This window comes from Sapajus apella, unplaced genomic scaffold (genome assembly GCF_009761245.1).
Source record: "Sapajus apella isolate SASKATOON/1434 unplaced genomic scaffold, GSC_monkey_1.0 scaffold47, whole genome shotgun sequence".
NCBI lineage: Eukaryota > Metazoa > Chordata > Mammalia > Primates > Cebidae > Sapajus > Sapajus apella.
In genome coordinates this window covers 9,722,106-9,737,476 of record NW_022436987.1, presented here as the reverse complement: position 1 = coordinate 9,737,476, position 15,371 = coordinate 9,722,106, and the positions used below count along the sequence as shown (strand labels likewise).

Genomic DNA, 15,371 nt, shown 5'->3' with positions numbered 1-15,371 from the left:
TCAATAGGAGTGCACGTACAAGAATATTCATTACGGTATTTTTATGACAGCAATATTAAATATTAAGTATTAAGTATTAGTACTAAGTAGCAATATTAAGTATTGTACACCAATACTTAGGCAAATTATTATATTTCCATACAATAAAATCCTATGCAACTATTGAAAATAAAATAGACCATTACTTATGGACATAAGATAGCTATAACTCTTTAAGTGTATTAATAAAAATAATTCAGAATCATTTTTTTAATTGTATATTTATTACATATCTGTGAGGCATGTGAGTAGAGAGATATATATGGAAAGAACTGTCAAAATGTTTATGTAGTATATGACAATTTTAAAATGAGCATTTATTTAATCATTCAGCACTATTTATTTATTGTTTTTTTGGTCTCTTTATTTTATTGCATTTTAGGTTTTGGGGTACATGTGAAGAACATGCAAGATTGTTGCATAGGTACACACGTGGCAGTGTGATTTGCTGCCTTCCTCCCCATCACCTGTATCTGGCATTTCTCCCCATGCTATCTCTCCCCAACTCCCCACCCCCCACTTACCCTCCCCTATTTCCCCCCAACAGACCCCAGTGTTTAGTGCTCCCCTCCCTGTGTCCATGTGTTGTCATTGTTCAACACCCGCCTATGAGTGAGAACATGCGGTGTTTGATCTTCTGTTCGTGTCAGTTTGCTGAGAATGATGGTTTCCAGGTTCATCCATGTCCCTACAAAGGACACAAACTCATCGTTTTTGATGGCTGCATAATATTCCATGGTGTATATGTGCCACATTTTCCCTGTCCAGTCTATCATCGATGGGCATTTGGGTTGGTTCCAGGTCTTTGCTATTGTAAACAGATTCAGCACTATTTATAAACACTTAATATGTGCTATGCATTGTGCTAGGTGCTGGAGAAACAACAGAGAACAATCTATTAATTTAGTCCACCAAATAAAGTGTTTTTTAGAAATGTGACAATAACCAGTGTTGATGAATTTGAGGAGGTAACCTCATATACTACTGTTGAGAGTATATGTTGGTAAAACATTTCTGGAGAGCTATTTAGTATTTAAAAAAAAAAAAAAAAAAAAAAACAGAATCTCACTCTGTCGCCCAGGCTAGCGAGTAGTGGCGCAACCATGGCTCATTACAACCTCAATCTACCAGGCTCAAGAGATCCTCCCACTTCAGCCTCCCAAGTAGCTGAGACCACAGGAACATGACACCATGCCCAGCCTTTATTTTATTTTATTTTTTTTAGAGACGATGTCCACTATATTAAAATAATATAGTGGTCTCGAATTTCTGGGCTCAAGTGATCCTCTGCCCTCGGCCTGCGGAAGTACTGGGATTACCAGAGTGAGCCACAGCGCCCAGCGTCTTCTGTTTGCAGAGCTGTCAGACTATTTCATTACAGAAAGATGCTATCAAAAGACAAAATAGGTATATCAAAAGAAAGTGTCCATTTTTTCTCAGTGGCAGGTATCATGCTTGGTTTTGAGGGCATAAAAAGACATTAGCGCCATCATGGCGTTCAAAGTCCGGTGGAGGAAACCAATAATAATAATAATGAGGGGTTAAGGACAACAGAGCCTTGAAAGATAAGATCTCCAGGGAATAAGGAAGAGGATTCCAAAGCATTAGGTTGGTGCAAAAGTAATCGCAGTTTCTGCCATTAAATTTCCTAAGCAAATTTACCAAGATATTCCTAGTACCTGAAACAAAGCCTGGCATATAGTAGGCACTCACTAAACATTTGCTGAATGAATGTATGATAGCTCTATCACTCCAACACCTGTCCTTCTGATTATTATTTCCTAAGCAAACAGATGGGGCTCTGAGATACATCCTTTATTCACAGCAACTGTCTGGACTCTTCAGAAGTAATTAAAAGTAATGGCAAAAACCGCGATTACTTTGCACCAATCTTAATACAAAGAAAAGCATGTACACAAGATACTAGAGGAAGAGTATGGCTGACACTGACAAACAGATCGTTATTTGTGGCTTTCCTGCAGCCTCGTTCCTTTGTCACACAACACCCCAAATCTCTGTGGACGGTGAATGAGAGAGAGTGGCAAGCTAGTATCACTGTTGCCTCGGACGACTTTAGGTGCAGCCCGCTGGCGGGTGAGAAACTAGAGGGAATCCGCAATACACAGGAACCAGGAAGGGCTACGTGACAAAGGCTGCCCGGCAGCTCTCAGCCCCCAGCGCTCCCAGCCGAGAGTTTCCCGCCAATCTCAGTTCCTCGATCTTCCGAGGCCCCGCCCGCCGCCGAGCAGTCTGGGAGTTTTAAGGAAGAGGAAGTGTTGTGAGCCTATCGATAACTCTGGAATAGACTGCAATAACCTACGCCGCTGCAGTCAAACTCCCGCAGACTTCTGAGTAGATCGCTGAGCGATAGTTTCGGCAGTACCTCCTGGATTCTCAGTTTTGCTGGAGGCAGCAACCAGGGCCGCGCCGCCACCATGGTACGTTGAAACCCGATCACTGGAAGGTTTAGGGCAGAGGTCCGGTGACTGGGGGATGATGAGCCACCTCTCCTGTCATCCTTAGCGCGGCCCGGGGCCACGAGGCATGGGAGCCTCGGCAGACTGCAAGGCTCCGGCAGTGATTCAGCATCTCCGGCCTGGCCGGGCTAGGGGCTGCGGGTAGTCCGTGCGGCCTTTCCGCCGCTTTCGCTTCCCGTGGGGCCTTCGACACTTCCTTCTCGGTCAGCTAGATGAGTTCGCCTTTCAGATTCCTTCAGTGGAGTAGATTCTGAGCGGTCCAGAATAGCACCTAGTATGGGATAGGAGAAGATAGTGACTTGACTTGCAGGCCTACCTGTACCACCAGTGCGAACTTGACCCCCAGGTGTTCCTGGACCGCGTCCGTTTTCCTGGTGGGTCCGTCTGATTTATCTCTCCCCTAGACCTCGATTAGAAGAGGCCCTTTTCAATCTTTTTGTCCAATCACCTAGTTACGGATGAGTAAGCCAAGGCTGAGAGAGGAAGTGATGGAATCAGGGTTACAACATAGCGTTCTGGGTTTTCAGTTCTGTGTCTGCCATTCTAGCACTCAATCTCACTCCCATGATTATTCTCCCCAGTATTGATAGACTTGTTATAGTAATCTTTATAGCCGTAATGGTTCTATTGGTGCAGCTATTTGTATCCATCTCTAACTTTCTGAGGACGTTTTTGTTCATTCAATATGAATATACAGACAGAGCACTTGTACATTTATAACTACAGTGAACGTTCAAAAATAAGTCATACATGTCCCTAATCATAAAAACAGAAAGGAACGTTTAGATAAAGAACCGTGGGAGTATGTGTTAGTGGGATTTGGGTAGAAAAGAAGACTTCAAGAGATGGACATTTAAGCCAACTTAAAGAAAAGGAAGGCTTTTAACCATTTATTAGGGCCCAATAAAAGGGAGTAGCATAAGCAAAAATAGGCAAAAAAGTTGATTGTGAACTTTAGTAATTGAGCCTAAAGGGGGTGCTATGGAGGGTGTTAGAATAAGAAGTTGGAAAAATAGGACCCGTTTAGATCTGCTTCTCCCTCTCCCAATAGTTCGTGGTAAATGTAGAATTGGCTTGCATGTGAGTACAATAGTAATCTTCCAGTAAGATTGCATGAACAGAGTGCCTTAACATTGAAGGGAAACACAAGCATATTTCTTAATGAATGTTAAGAGTTGGGATTGGTAATGTTCTTCTATTAACAGGTCTTTTTTTCCTTTACTTTCAGTTTCGAAATCAGTATGACAATGATGTCACCGTTTGGAGCCCTCAGGTAAAATAATGTTTTTAAACCATTTCTGTGAAGTGGCTTTTTGTGGCTGCAATATATTTAGAAACTTGTGAGAGCGCAGGCTTGGGGAATACTGAATATAATTATTTTAGATGTTCCTAGAAGTGGCATTTATAATTAAAATAGGTTTCCTGATGGACCTAGAGGACATTATGTTAAGTGAAATAAGCCAGAAACAGAAAGTAAAATATTTCATACTCTCACTTGCGTGTGGGATCTTTTGTTACAAAGGGCAAATATATGGAGATAGAGAATAAAACAGTGGTTATCAGGGTAGGGGGATGGCAGTGGGGAGAAAAAAAGAGGAGATACAAAGGATACAAAGTAGCAAATATGTAGGTTGAGCAAGTGGAAAGATCTAATGTAAGTGAAGACTACAGTTGATATTGCAGGCAGTGCTTTATATTCAGGATTTTTGCTAAATGAGTAAATTATAGCTCTTGCCACAGCAGAGGAAAATGAGTCCGTAACTATGTGAGAAAATGGATGTGTTTATTCTGCTATAGTGACCCTACTATACGTGTGTATCTTATAACATGTTACATACATATCTTAAACATATACAATAAAATTTATTTTAAAAGAAGTGTTTGGCCAGGCACAGTGGCTCATGCGTGTAATCCCAGCACTTTGGGAGGCCAAGGCAGGTAGATTGCTTGAGTCTTGGAGTTCAAGACCAGCCTGAACATGAAAGCCTGTCCCTAGAAGACATACGAAGATTAGCTGGGCATGGTGTCATGTGCCCATAGTCCCAGCTGCTGGGGAGGGTCGGGTGAGAGGATTGCTTGAGCCCAGGAGGCAGAGGTCACAGTGAGCTGAAGATCACACTACTGCACTCCAGCCTGGGTGACAGAGTGAGAACCTGTCTCAAAAAAAGGCCGGGCGCGGTGGCTCAAGCCTATAATCCCAGCACTTCGGGAGGCCGAGGCGGGTGGATCACGAGGTCAAGAGATCAAGACCATCCTGGTCAACATGGTGAAACCCTGTCTTTACTAAAAACTACAAAACATTAGCTGGGCATGGTGGCGCGTGCCTGTAGTCCCAGCTACTCAGGAGGCTGAGGCAGGAGAATTGCCTGAACCCAGGAGGCGGAGGTTGCGGTGAGCCGAGATCACGCCATTGCACTCCAGCCTGGGTAACAAGAGTGAAACCCCGTCTCAAAAAAAAAAAAAAAAAAGGTTTCTTGGTTTGAAAAATATCATTTGAGATTTAACTATGCTCACCTGACATTTGGAAACTCTAAATTAATTTTTTATTTATAAAAAGTCTTCTTGGCTTAGCTTGGCCAATAAAAAATAAATAAATAAATAAATAAAAGGTCTTCCAAGATGTGTTTTTTTTTTTTTTTTTCCCTTTAGGGCAGGATTCATCAAATTGAATATGCAATGGAAGCTGTTAAACAAGGTTCAGCCACAGTTGGTCTGAAATCAAAAACTCATGCAGTGTTGGTTGCATTGAAAGTAAGTAAAGTAATAAATATGTCTTCCTCTATAGAAAACTATTAATGTAAATTTCCCCGTTGACAGTAAGGTTGTAAACTTATTTTTACATCTTATAATGTCTCCATTTAGAGGGCACAATCAGAGCTTGCAGCTCATCAGAAAAAAATTCTCCATGTTGACAACCATATTGGTATCTCAATCGCGGGGCTTACAGCTGATGCTAGACTCTTATGGTAAGTATAATCATGAAAAATAAACATCCTTTTTGATTCATAATTGATTACTCTTTTCTCAAAAAGATTCAGATAAGATATTTTAAGAAGTTGTCTGCCAGATGCTTGTAAATTAAGATTGTGACTACCTTGGTGGGTTTGAGTTTGTTATTAAATTTTCCATTTTTTGATCTCTGTAGGAGTAACTAATATTAGCACTTTTTAGAAGTCACTCAGTAATATGATATTTGTTAATGCAATGTATATTGTTTGATACCATGTTATGTCTAAGAAGAGCTTGATACTTTCATCTGGTTTCTAAGGACAAGTGGAACCCTACTTGTTTTCTTTGTGCTTGTTTTCTTTAATACATCAGTATTTAGTAGACATTTTTTTTTTTTGCAATGCTCAATACTGGATACTGCAGGGTGTACATAAGTGACTCAGACATGGATCTTGTCTTAAAGGAACTTGAAGGCAAGTTTATCTTAAATTCAAATCTAGTTTATAACAGGTAAATTTCTGTGAGAGTCTGAGGAGACAGATTATGGTTGAAAGGCAATCCGTAAATGAAGAGGTAGGGCTTTGAAATCACACAGATTACACGCCTGTAATCCCAGCACTTTGGGCGGTAGAGGTGGGCAGATCACAAGGTCAGGAGATCGAGACCATCCTGGCCAACATGGTGAAACCCCATCTCAAAAACAAACAAACAAACAAAAAACCTTCTGTGGCTCCAGAGTTTGACACAAAAATGCGCCCTCGCAGGCAAGTCTTTCTTACCTTCTGTCTTCATTATATGGATGTGATCCATATAAACGCTTAGAAGAATGCAAAGTGAAATCAAACAATTTGATTAGAATAGTTGTTTGTAATTTGAGATTACTAAACTTTTTTTGTTTCTTTTAGTAATTTTATGCGTCAGGAGTGTTTGGATTCCAGATTTGTATTCGATAGACCACTTCCTGTGTCTCGTCTTGTATCTCTAATTGGAAGCAGTATCCTTTTTATGTTAACATTTATGGATATGAACTTTGAAGGGTTTTGATATTTGTGTTAATTATTAGGAATACGATAATAATATGACATAGGTAAGATTGTAAAAACTTTAAAACAACAAATAGGGTAGCTCTTTCATTAGCCTGTATAAGCAATTTATATTTGCTAGACATAAATAAACCCAACTTCAGGAAAATTATCCAAGCATCTTTTTAGAGGGGATTTAAAGTTTCTTAATGGTTGTAGATGTCCCAAGAAATCCTAGACCCCTCGTATCCAAAACAAATCAGGTTTTACCTGGGAAGAAATTATTTTGCTGGCACTCTTAGGTTTGGTAGAAAGAAAACGTTTTATATTAGGCCAAAGAAATAGAATCCCATTTTATTCTTTCTCTGGTGGATTATGCAACAATGAAAGCCAGAGACCTTTGTTAATAATGTATACTTTGAAAATAAAGATAGTATAGGCTGGGCACAGTGGCTCAAGCCTGTAATCCCAGCACTTCTTGGGACAGGTCACCTGAGGTCAGGAATTTGAGACCAGCCAGACCAACATGGAGAAATCCCGTCGCTACTAAAAATACAAAGAGACGTGGTGGCGCATGCCTGTAATCCCAGCTACTCAGGAAGCTGAGGCAAGAGGATCGCTTGAACCCAGGAGGTGGAGGTTGCAGTGAGCTGAGATTGTGCCATTGCACTCCAGCCTGGGCAACAAGAGTGAAACTCCATCCCGCCCCCCCGCCCCCCCAAAAAAAAGAAAGTAAAGAGTACTTCATTCCTTGTTAAAACAAGCTCTTAACTAGTCTAAGAGACCCAGATACCAACACAACGATATGGCCGGAGACCTTATGGTGTTGGGCTGCTTATTGCTGGTTATGATGTAAGTTCATTGATTATTATTATATTTTAATGATTTTTTTATTAACTAGAAATTTTTATAATTTTTAGCTCAACCAAAGTAAATAATTATGTGGTTTATTTATTTCTGATTGTAGGATATGGGCCCTCACATTTTCCAAACCTGTCCATCTGCTAACTATTTTGACTGCAGAGCTATGTCCATTGGAGCCCGTTCCCAATCAGCTCGTACTTACTTGGAGAGACATATGTCTGAATTTATGGAGTGTAAGTGATAGCCTTGCCCTTTTTTTTTTCCCTCTTGCTGTCTATATAGTAAATAAACATAGTATCCCAAATGCATAAAACTATCAGTCTTATAGAAAGAATTTTTAAAAAATTAGGCCCATGAAGAGTTTATTGCTTCTGTCACATATACTAGTTTTAACTTCTGGTTATCACAGTAGTTTCAATCACAAGTAGAACATTTTCAAAATATAAATATGTCCCCAGCCTTGAAAATTCTCGATTCAGTTGGTCAGAAGTGTGCCCTGTAGAGTGGAGAGTGGAGAACCATTGTACTACCTGCCAGTCTTAAGTTCTGTTCACTTTTAGTTTTTTGTGAGTCTTTTCTTATTGTAAGCCACAGACATTTCTGCATTAGTAGTCTATAAACAAGAAATAAAAAGGCAGTGTAGCTGTGGGAAAAGAAGGTAAAAGAGCTAAGATGTTATGACAGGGCAGGTTTTCAAGTGCTCTGCTTTGCATTGGAAGGAGGGTATTGGGTTTTTACATTTATTTGTCTCATCTGTTTTCTGGTGACATAGTATTCTTTGGAGGAAATATCTGGGGCTTAGTGAATGCAGAGAAAAGTAGTTTAATTAACATTACTTAGCCGGGCTGGGATTAGTGGCTCACGCCTATAATCCCAGCATTTTGGGAGGCTGAGGTGGGTGGATCACCTAAGATCAGGAGTTCAAGACCAGCCTGGCCAACATGGTGAAACCCCGTCTCTGTAAAAAAAAAGAAAAGAAAAGAAAAAGAGAAACATTACTCAAAGCAAACCGTTGTAGGATGACAATAGGTTTAACTTTGGGAAAAGAGGATTCCTTGGACAAATAAGCTTGGTAAATTCTGGCTTAAAGTTTAACATTTTAAATTATAGTAAATAGATTAGGGGTCCCCAAGGTTACCCCTAAATTTGGAGATTTGCTAGGACTTAAAGCACTCAGCATATAGTTGTACTCCCAGGTAAGACTTAACAACAATAAAATAACAATACATAGGTGGATTGTTAAGGAAAAATACAGTTGAGAGGAATCTATGTGCAGGCAGGCTATGCTCTTTCCTTCCCTCAAGGAGTCACAGAGTACACTTGCAGCAATATGCATGTGATGTTTCTGCCCAGGGAAGCTCATTAGAAACTCAGCGTCCAAAGTTTGATTGAGAACTGGTCATATCAGCACCCTTTGCATAGCGCATTTCAATCTGGATAGAAAATCTACAGATAATTTTGGGGAGTACTGCTACTTTAATGATACAAGGCATCTGATCCATGAACATGGAATATCTTCATTTATTTAATTCCTTGGTTGTTTTTTTTGTTTGTTTGTTTTTGTTTTTTTTGAGACAGTTTCCTTCTTGTTGCCCAGGCTGGTTCAATGGCATGATCTCAGCTCACTGCAACCTCCGCCTCCTGGGTTCAAGTGATTCTCCTGCCTCAGCCTCCTGAGGAGCTGGGATTACAGGCATGCATCACCACACCTGGCTAATTTTGTATTTTTAGTAGCGACGGGATTTCTCCATGTTGGTCAGGTTGGTCTCGAACTCCTGACCTCAGGTGATCTGTCCTCCTCAGCCTCCCAAAGTGCTGGGATTACTGGTGTGAGCCACCATGCCTGACCAGGTATTTAATTATTTCACTGATTTTTTGTAGTTTTCAGTGTACGAGTCTTATTGGTCTTACAAGTACTTTATTGTTTTTGGTGCTGTTGTGAACAGAATTGTTTTCTTAATTTCATTTGCATATAATTCATTTCAACTATGTAGAAATACAATTAATTTTTGTATATCAGTCTTGATCCTGCAATCTTGCTGAACTCATTTATTAATTCCAGTCATTTTTTTTTTTTTTTTTAAATAGATTCCTTAGATCATGCCATCTGGGAATAGAGATAGTTTTACTTTCTCCTTTCTAATTGCCCTGGCTGGAACTTCTGGTACACTGATGAATAGAAGTTGCATGAACAGACATTCTTTTTTTGTTCCTCAACTTAAGGGAAAAGCCTTTAGTCATTCACTATTAAGAATGATCTTAGCTGTCAGCTTTTTGTAGATGCCCTGTATGAGACTGAAGAGGTCCTTTGAATTACTAGTTTTTGTTTTTATTATGCAAGGATTTTAGGTTTTATCATGTGCTTTTTAGTCATCTCTTGAGGTGGTTATGCAGGTTTTCCCCCTTCCTTCTATTAATGTGTGTTACACTGACTTTCTGTTGTTAAACTAACTTTTCATTCTTGGGATAAATCTTGCTTGTATATGGTAGAGAGTTTTTTTAATATAGTGCCAGGTTCGGTTTGTAGTTTTTGTTTTTTTGGGTTTTTTTGCATCTATATTCTGGTCTGTAGTTTTCTTTTCTTGTGATGTCATGTCTTTTTTCTTGGTATCGATACTGGCCACGTTGAATAAGTTGGAGACTCCTTTTTACAGTGAGCAAATATAGGAACTAGAATTCTACAGAACACATTCCACAAAACTTTGAGTTCTATAATTTGTAGTCGGGATTTTGATTTGACCTAGCAAAAGAGAAGATCAGAATTGTGACAAAAATCATGAGTCCTTTCATTAAATAAAATAATAGGCAGCAATGTCATAGAATGCTATTAAAAGATTACATGCCTAGCATTAAACTTAGCTGTTTTTATTGTGATAAGTTTAGCGTGTAACTAAAAACCACAATTTTAGGCTGTACATATGATAAATAAAAGAAGCTTAGCATAACAATGAAATTAAGAAATAATTGTTAATTACATACAGGCAATTTAAATGAACTAGTTAAACATGGTCTGCGTGCCTTAAGGGAGACACTTCCTGCAGAACAGGACCTAACTACAAAGGTAAATATTATCTTTTCCAATTGTAGATATTAACATTACAGTTTAAACCTTTATTGCATAAATGTAATGGAGTATATATACCACATTCTTTAATTTGGGATATGATTGTCTTGGCTTTTTTTTTTTTAACAAATATATATATATTGAGCATGTACCATGTGCAGGCGCTTTCTAGTCATTGAAAATATAGTAAACACAACAAATATCTTGTTCTTCATGGAACATACATCCTAGTAGGGAAAGATAGACAGTATATACATAAGTACATTATATAGTATATTAGAAGGGTCTAAATGCTATGTAAAAAATTGTAAAAAGGGTTAAAAAGAGAAATTGGGTGAAGGTAGATGTAATTTAAAATAGGTGGACAAGGATGTCCTCACCAAGAAAGTGCAATTTGAGGACAAGATATAAAGGAGGTAAGTGAATGTGAGCTATGCAGATGTCTAGAGCACCATTATTCTAGGAAATACAAATGCAAATTCAAGGCAAGGAGGCCAATAGTGATGGAGTCAGTGATCAAGAGGAAGAGGAAAAGGAAAGAAATCAGAGAGGTAATGGAGGTCTTATAAGCCATTGTGGGTACTCTGCATTTTACTGAGTTGGCTATTAAAAGTTTGAGCAGAGGCCGGGCGCGGTGGCTCAAGCCTGTAATCCCAGCACTTTGGGAGGCCGAGGCGGGTGGATCACGAGGTCAAGAGATCGAGACCATCCTGGTCAACATGGTGAAACCCCGTCTCTACTAAAAATACAAAAAATGAGCTGGGCATGGTGGCGCGTGCCTGTAATCCCAGCTACTCAGGAGGCTGAGGCAGGAGAATTGCCTGAACCCAGGAGGCGGAGGTTGCGGTGAGCCGAGATCGTGCCATTGCACTCCAGCCTGGGTAACATGAGTGAAACTCCGTCTCAAAAAAAAAAAAAAAAAAAAAAAAAAGTTTGAGCAGAGTAATACCATGATTTGGTTTAGGTTCTAAGACAGTCACTCTGGTTGCCATTTTAACAACAGATTGGGGGGGTATAGGTAGATAGATAGTGGGGCTGTGAGTAGAAATAGTTTTAAGACTATTTAGGTAATTCATATGAGAGATACTAGTGATTGGAGCAGAATAAAAGATGAAGAGTAGTGATTTAATTTTGGATATCTTTTGAAATTACAGCCAAAAAGGTTTGCTAATAGATTTGTTGTAGGATGTGAGGGGGAATGTATCCATGGTCTTGGGCCTGATTAATTGAAAAGAAAAATTTATGATTTACTGAAATGAAGAAGACAGTGTGAAGAACAGGTTTTAGAGTAGACATTGGGGAGGAAGATCAGGTAGTCAGTTGTAGACGTAAAATTTGAAATTCCTTATTGTCCGGTTGACAGTACAGAGTAGGCAGTTATAAGCAACTCCTGGAGTTCCATGGAGAGTGTTCCAACCTACACTTCAAATGTTTGAAATCTTTATATAGAAATGGCATTTAGAGTCTGGACTGGGCGAGATCCCTAAAGGAATTGAATAGTTAGACAAGCATTGTGAGGACTGAACCAAGAACACTCTAACCTTTAGCAACTGGGAGATGAGTAGATATTGGCAAATAAGACTGAGAAAAGTGGTCAAAGAAGAGGGAGGAAAACTTGGAAAATGAGGCATCTTTGGAGGCAAATGAATAAACTTTCAAGGAGGAAGGGCCATGAAGTTGTCACTGAGGACTTGACAAAACAGCTTTAATGGAATGATAAGGCAAAAACTTGATAGGAGTGGATTCAGGAGAGAGTGGTTGAAGAGGAATAGGAGATAGCTCTTTGGAGGATATTTTCTGTTGACGGTCCATAGGAATGGAGTGGTGACTGGAAGAGAAGAGAGTAAGGAATTGTTTTGTTTTGTTTTGTTTTGTTTTTTAAGATGGAAGAAATTACATCATATTTGCTGCATGATTTTGAGAGTAATCCAAGTAAATTTAGGGAAGCATTTACGTAGGAAAAATAATGAGAAAGTTGCTAGAGCAATGTTATTTAATAGTACATAGGTTGAAGGGGTGGCCCTAGAGAGGAAATTGTAATGGGAAAGGAGGGAATCTAGGGATATAGGTACAGGAAAGAGTGGATACAGTGGGAGCTTGTGAAAGTTCTCTTCCAGTTGCTTATGTTTTCTCAGTAATATAAGAACAAGGTTTTCAGCTGCAAACAACTTGGAGAATGTTAGAAAGAAGTGTCCAAAAGTAGGGGAGAATGAATAATGTAGGAACTGGTATCCGTAGTGGGATCCAGGAACCGCTAAGGTTTACTTGAGGTTAATGATCATTAGTTAAAGTGAGATTAGACAGTCTTATAAAGCCATTTTGTTATAGTGATTGGGTAATTATTGTTTAATATCAATGTGAAGACTTTATAGCCTGCATAATCTTTTTTTTTTTTTGAGACAGAGTCTTGCCCTGTCGCCAGGCGCCAGGCTGGAGTGCAGTGGCGCGATCTCAGCTCACTGCAACCTCTGCCTCCTGGGTTCAAGCAATTCTCCTGCCTCAGCCTCCCAAGTAGCTGGGACTACAGGCACGTGTCACCACGCCCAGCTAATTTTTGTATTTAAGTAGAGACAGGGTTTCACCATGTTGGCCGGGATGGTCTCGATCTCTTGACCTCATGATCTGTCCACCTTGGCCTCCCAAAGTGCTGGGATTACAGGCATGAGCCACCGCGCCCGGCCGCCTGCATAATCTTTTTAAAAAAATGTTTCTTGATAACATAGATCTTTGGAGTTACTCATGATAATCAACAGTGAGTATTAATATTAAATCTGCAAATGACAAGGGTCTGCTAGTTTCTTTTTTCCCCTACACATAAGTAGTTTTTAAAGTTTTATTCAAGTACTATATAAATTCTTATTCTGCTTTCTTCACTCAATATTTTATCATATATATTTTTTCAGCCAAATTCTCTTAATTATTTTACTTTTATGATTTTTTACCCCTCAGAATGTTTCCATTGGAATTGTTGGTAAAGACTTGGAGTTTACAATCTATGATGATGATGATGTGTCTCCATTCCTGGAAGGTCTTGAAGAAAGGCCACAGAGAAAGGCACAGGTATATAATCATAACACAAGAGGCGTTAGTTCTATTGTAAGATACTGTTATTACCACAGCTGTGTTTGTAAATTTTCCATTTTGTCTTAAATACTGAAATGGGCCCATAATTCAAATAGCAATAAGGAAATTAAGAACTGAATAAAGTTAAATAATGAGGGGACAATGATATCCATAAACACAAAAAGGGAGAAGCAGTGATTATTTGGTTATCTATTGCTAGTTAATAAGCTACCCCAAAACTTAGAGGCTTAGAACAGCAAACACTACTTCTCATAATTTGGCGGCTGACTGGGACTCAGCTACATGGCTCTTTGCTGGTCTCACCTGGGATCTCTCAAACATTGCAGTCATTTGTGGGGTGCAACTGGAACACCCAAGATAACTTTAGTCGCATGTCTTCTTTACTCGCACCTTCTAGGTATCTTAGAGGAGCATCTAGAAGGCAGAGACCTCTACTAGGATGACTGAGCCTCTGTCCATGTAGTCTCAGGGCCACTTCTTCAGCAGGGTCTCTCTAGCATGTTGGCAACTCAGGGCTTGCAAAAGTCAGAAGTGAAAGTTGCCAGACACTCTTAAGGCTGAGACACAGGACTGGCACCACATCACCTGTACACATTCTGTTTGTTAAAGTGTGTCACTGGCTGGACCCAGATTCTGTGTGAGTGGAGACTGGGAGAAATATTCATTGGGGGCCAGCTTTGGACACTAAGATGGCTCTTCATAAAGAGAAATGCATCAAGAAGTGAATCTCAGGTTAAATATGGGTCTTTTTGCTGGATGTTTAGAATATACATTTGCTATTTATAGATGCTTATTTGATAGCTGTGTAATTGAAAGTAAAAAAGAATCTAGTATGGAAATTTCTATAGCATGTGTTTTTTCAACTTGAAAAGGATATTGTTGGTACTATTTAGGGGAGTAAGATTTGTAGTATTTAAACTGTTTTTGGCAAAAAAGTAGCACTATTGGGGAGCATGCTGTGACGTACCACACAGAGTTTAGTAAAGGGGTAAAGGATGTCTAAAAAGTGCTGATTGTATTTTAAGCATAGTAGTGATAATATAAGGAAAGCTTTTACTCCTGAGCAATACAAAGTACAATAAAATGGTAGAATTGTTCAATGATGTTTAGGTTTTCAGAACTGTGAAATTATATATACAGTTACCTTTGAACAGTGTGGGGGTTAGTAGTACTAAACCCCAGCACACTAGAAAATCCACATATAACTTTTGACTCCCAAAATCTTCTGATAGCCTGCTGTTGACTGGAAGCCTTACAAATAACATAAACAGGCAATTAACACATATAGATTAGTTTCTTTTTTGTTGTTTTTTAAGACAAGGTCTTGCCCTCTTGTCCAGGCTGGAGTGCAGTGGTGCCATCATAGCTCACTGCAAGGTCGAACTCCTGGGCTCAAGTGATTCTCCCATCTCACCTCCCTTCATCCCCACCGCCACCAAGTGTAGCTGAGACTACAGGTTCGTGCCACCATGCCCAGCTAATTTTTTTTTGTTTTTAGTAAAGACGGGATCCCACTGTGTTGCCCAGGCTGGTTTCAAACTCCTGGGCTCAAGTAATCCTGCCTCAGCATCCCAACTGTGTTGGGATTGCAGATGTGAACCACTGTATCCGACCTAATAGACTAGTTTCTACATATATTTTATGCATTCATGGCATACCTTTTTCTTATTATTTTTAATATTTCTAGGCTACACAGTTGGTCTGCTAGTTTATACTTATTGAAAAAAAAAAACAAAACTTCACCCTAAACAATGTTAGAGTAAAAGCAAACAAAAAAAAAAAAAAGAAAAAAATCTACATGCAAGTGGACCCTCACTGTTTAAACCTGTGTTGTTCAAGGGCTAACTGTATTTTTTTTTTTTTTTTTTTTTT

At 39.3% G+C, this 15,371-nt stretch overlaps 1 protein-coding gene across 1 annotated transcript in view; it reads left to right on the top strand.

The window, feature by feature from the left end:
- Nucleotides 1–2,099: 2,099 nt before the first annotated feature.
- The window catches only part of PSMA1 (proteasome 20S subunit alpha 1), a 14,052-nt gene continuing 780 nt past the window's right edge, over nt 2,100–15,371 (top strand). The window contains exons 1-9 of the mRNA XM_032241026.1: nt 2,100–2,477; nt 3,745–3,789; nt 5,166–5,267; nt 5,379–5,482; nt 6,371–6,459; nt 7,269–7,339; nt 7,455–7,584; nt 10,333–10,412; nt 13,365–13,475. Of these exons, the coding sequence (XP_032096917.1) occupies nt 2,475–2,477; nt 3,745–3,789; nt 5,166–5,267; nt 5,379–5,482; nt 6,371–6,459; nt 7,269–7,339; nt 7,455–7,584; nt 10,333–10,412; nt 13,365–13,475 (735 nt within the window). The 5' untranslated portion in view covers nt 2,100–2,474. The remainder of the gene's footprint in view (nt 2,478–3,744; nt 3,790–5,165; nt 5,268–5,378; nt 5,483–6,370; nt 6,460–7,268; nt 7,340–7,454; nt 7,585–10,332; nt 10,413–13,364; nt 13,476–15,371) is intronic.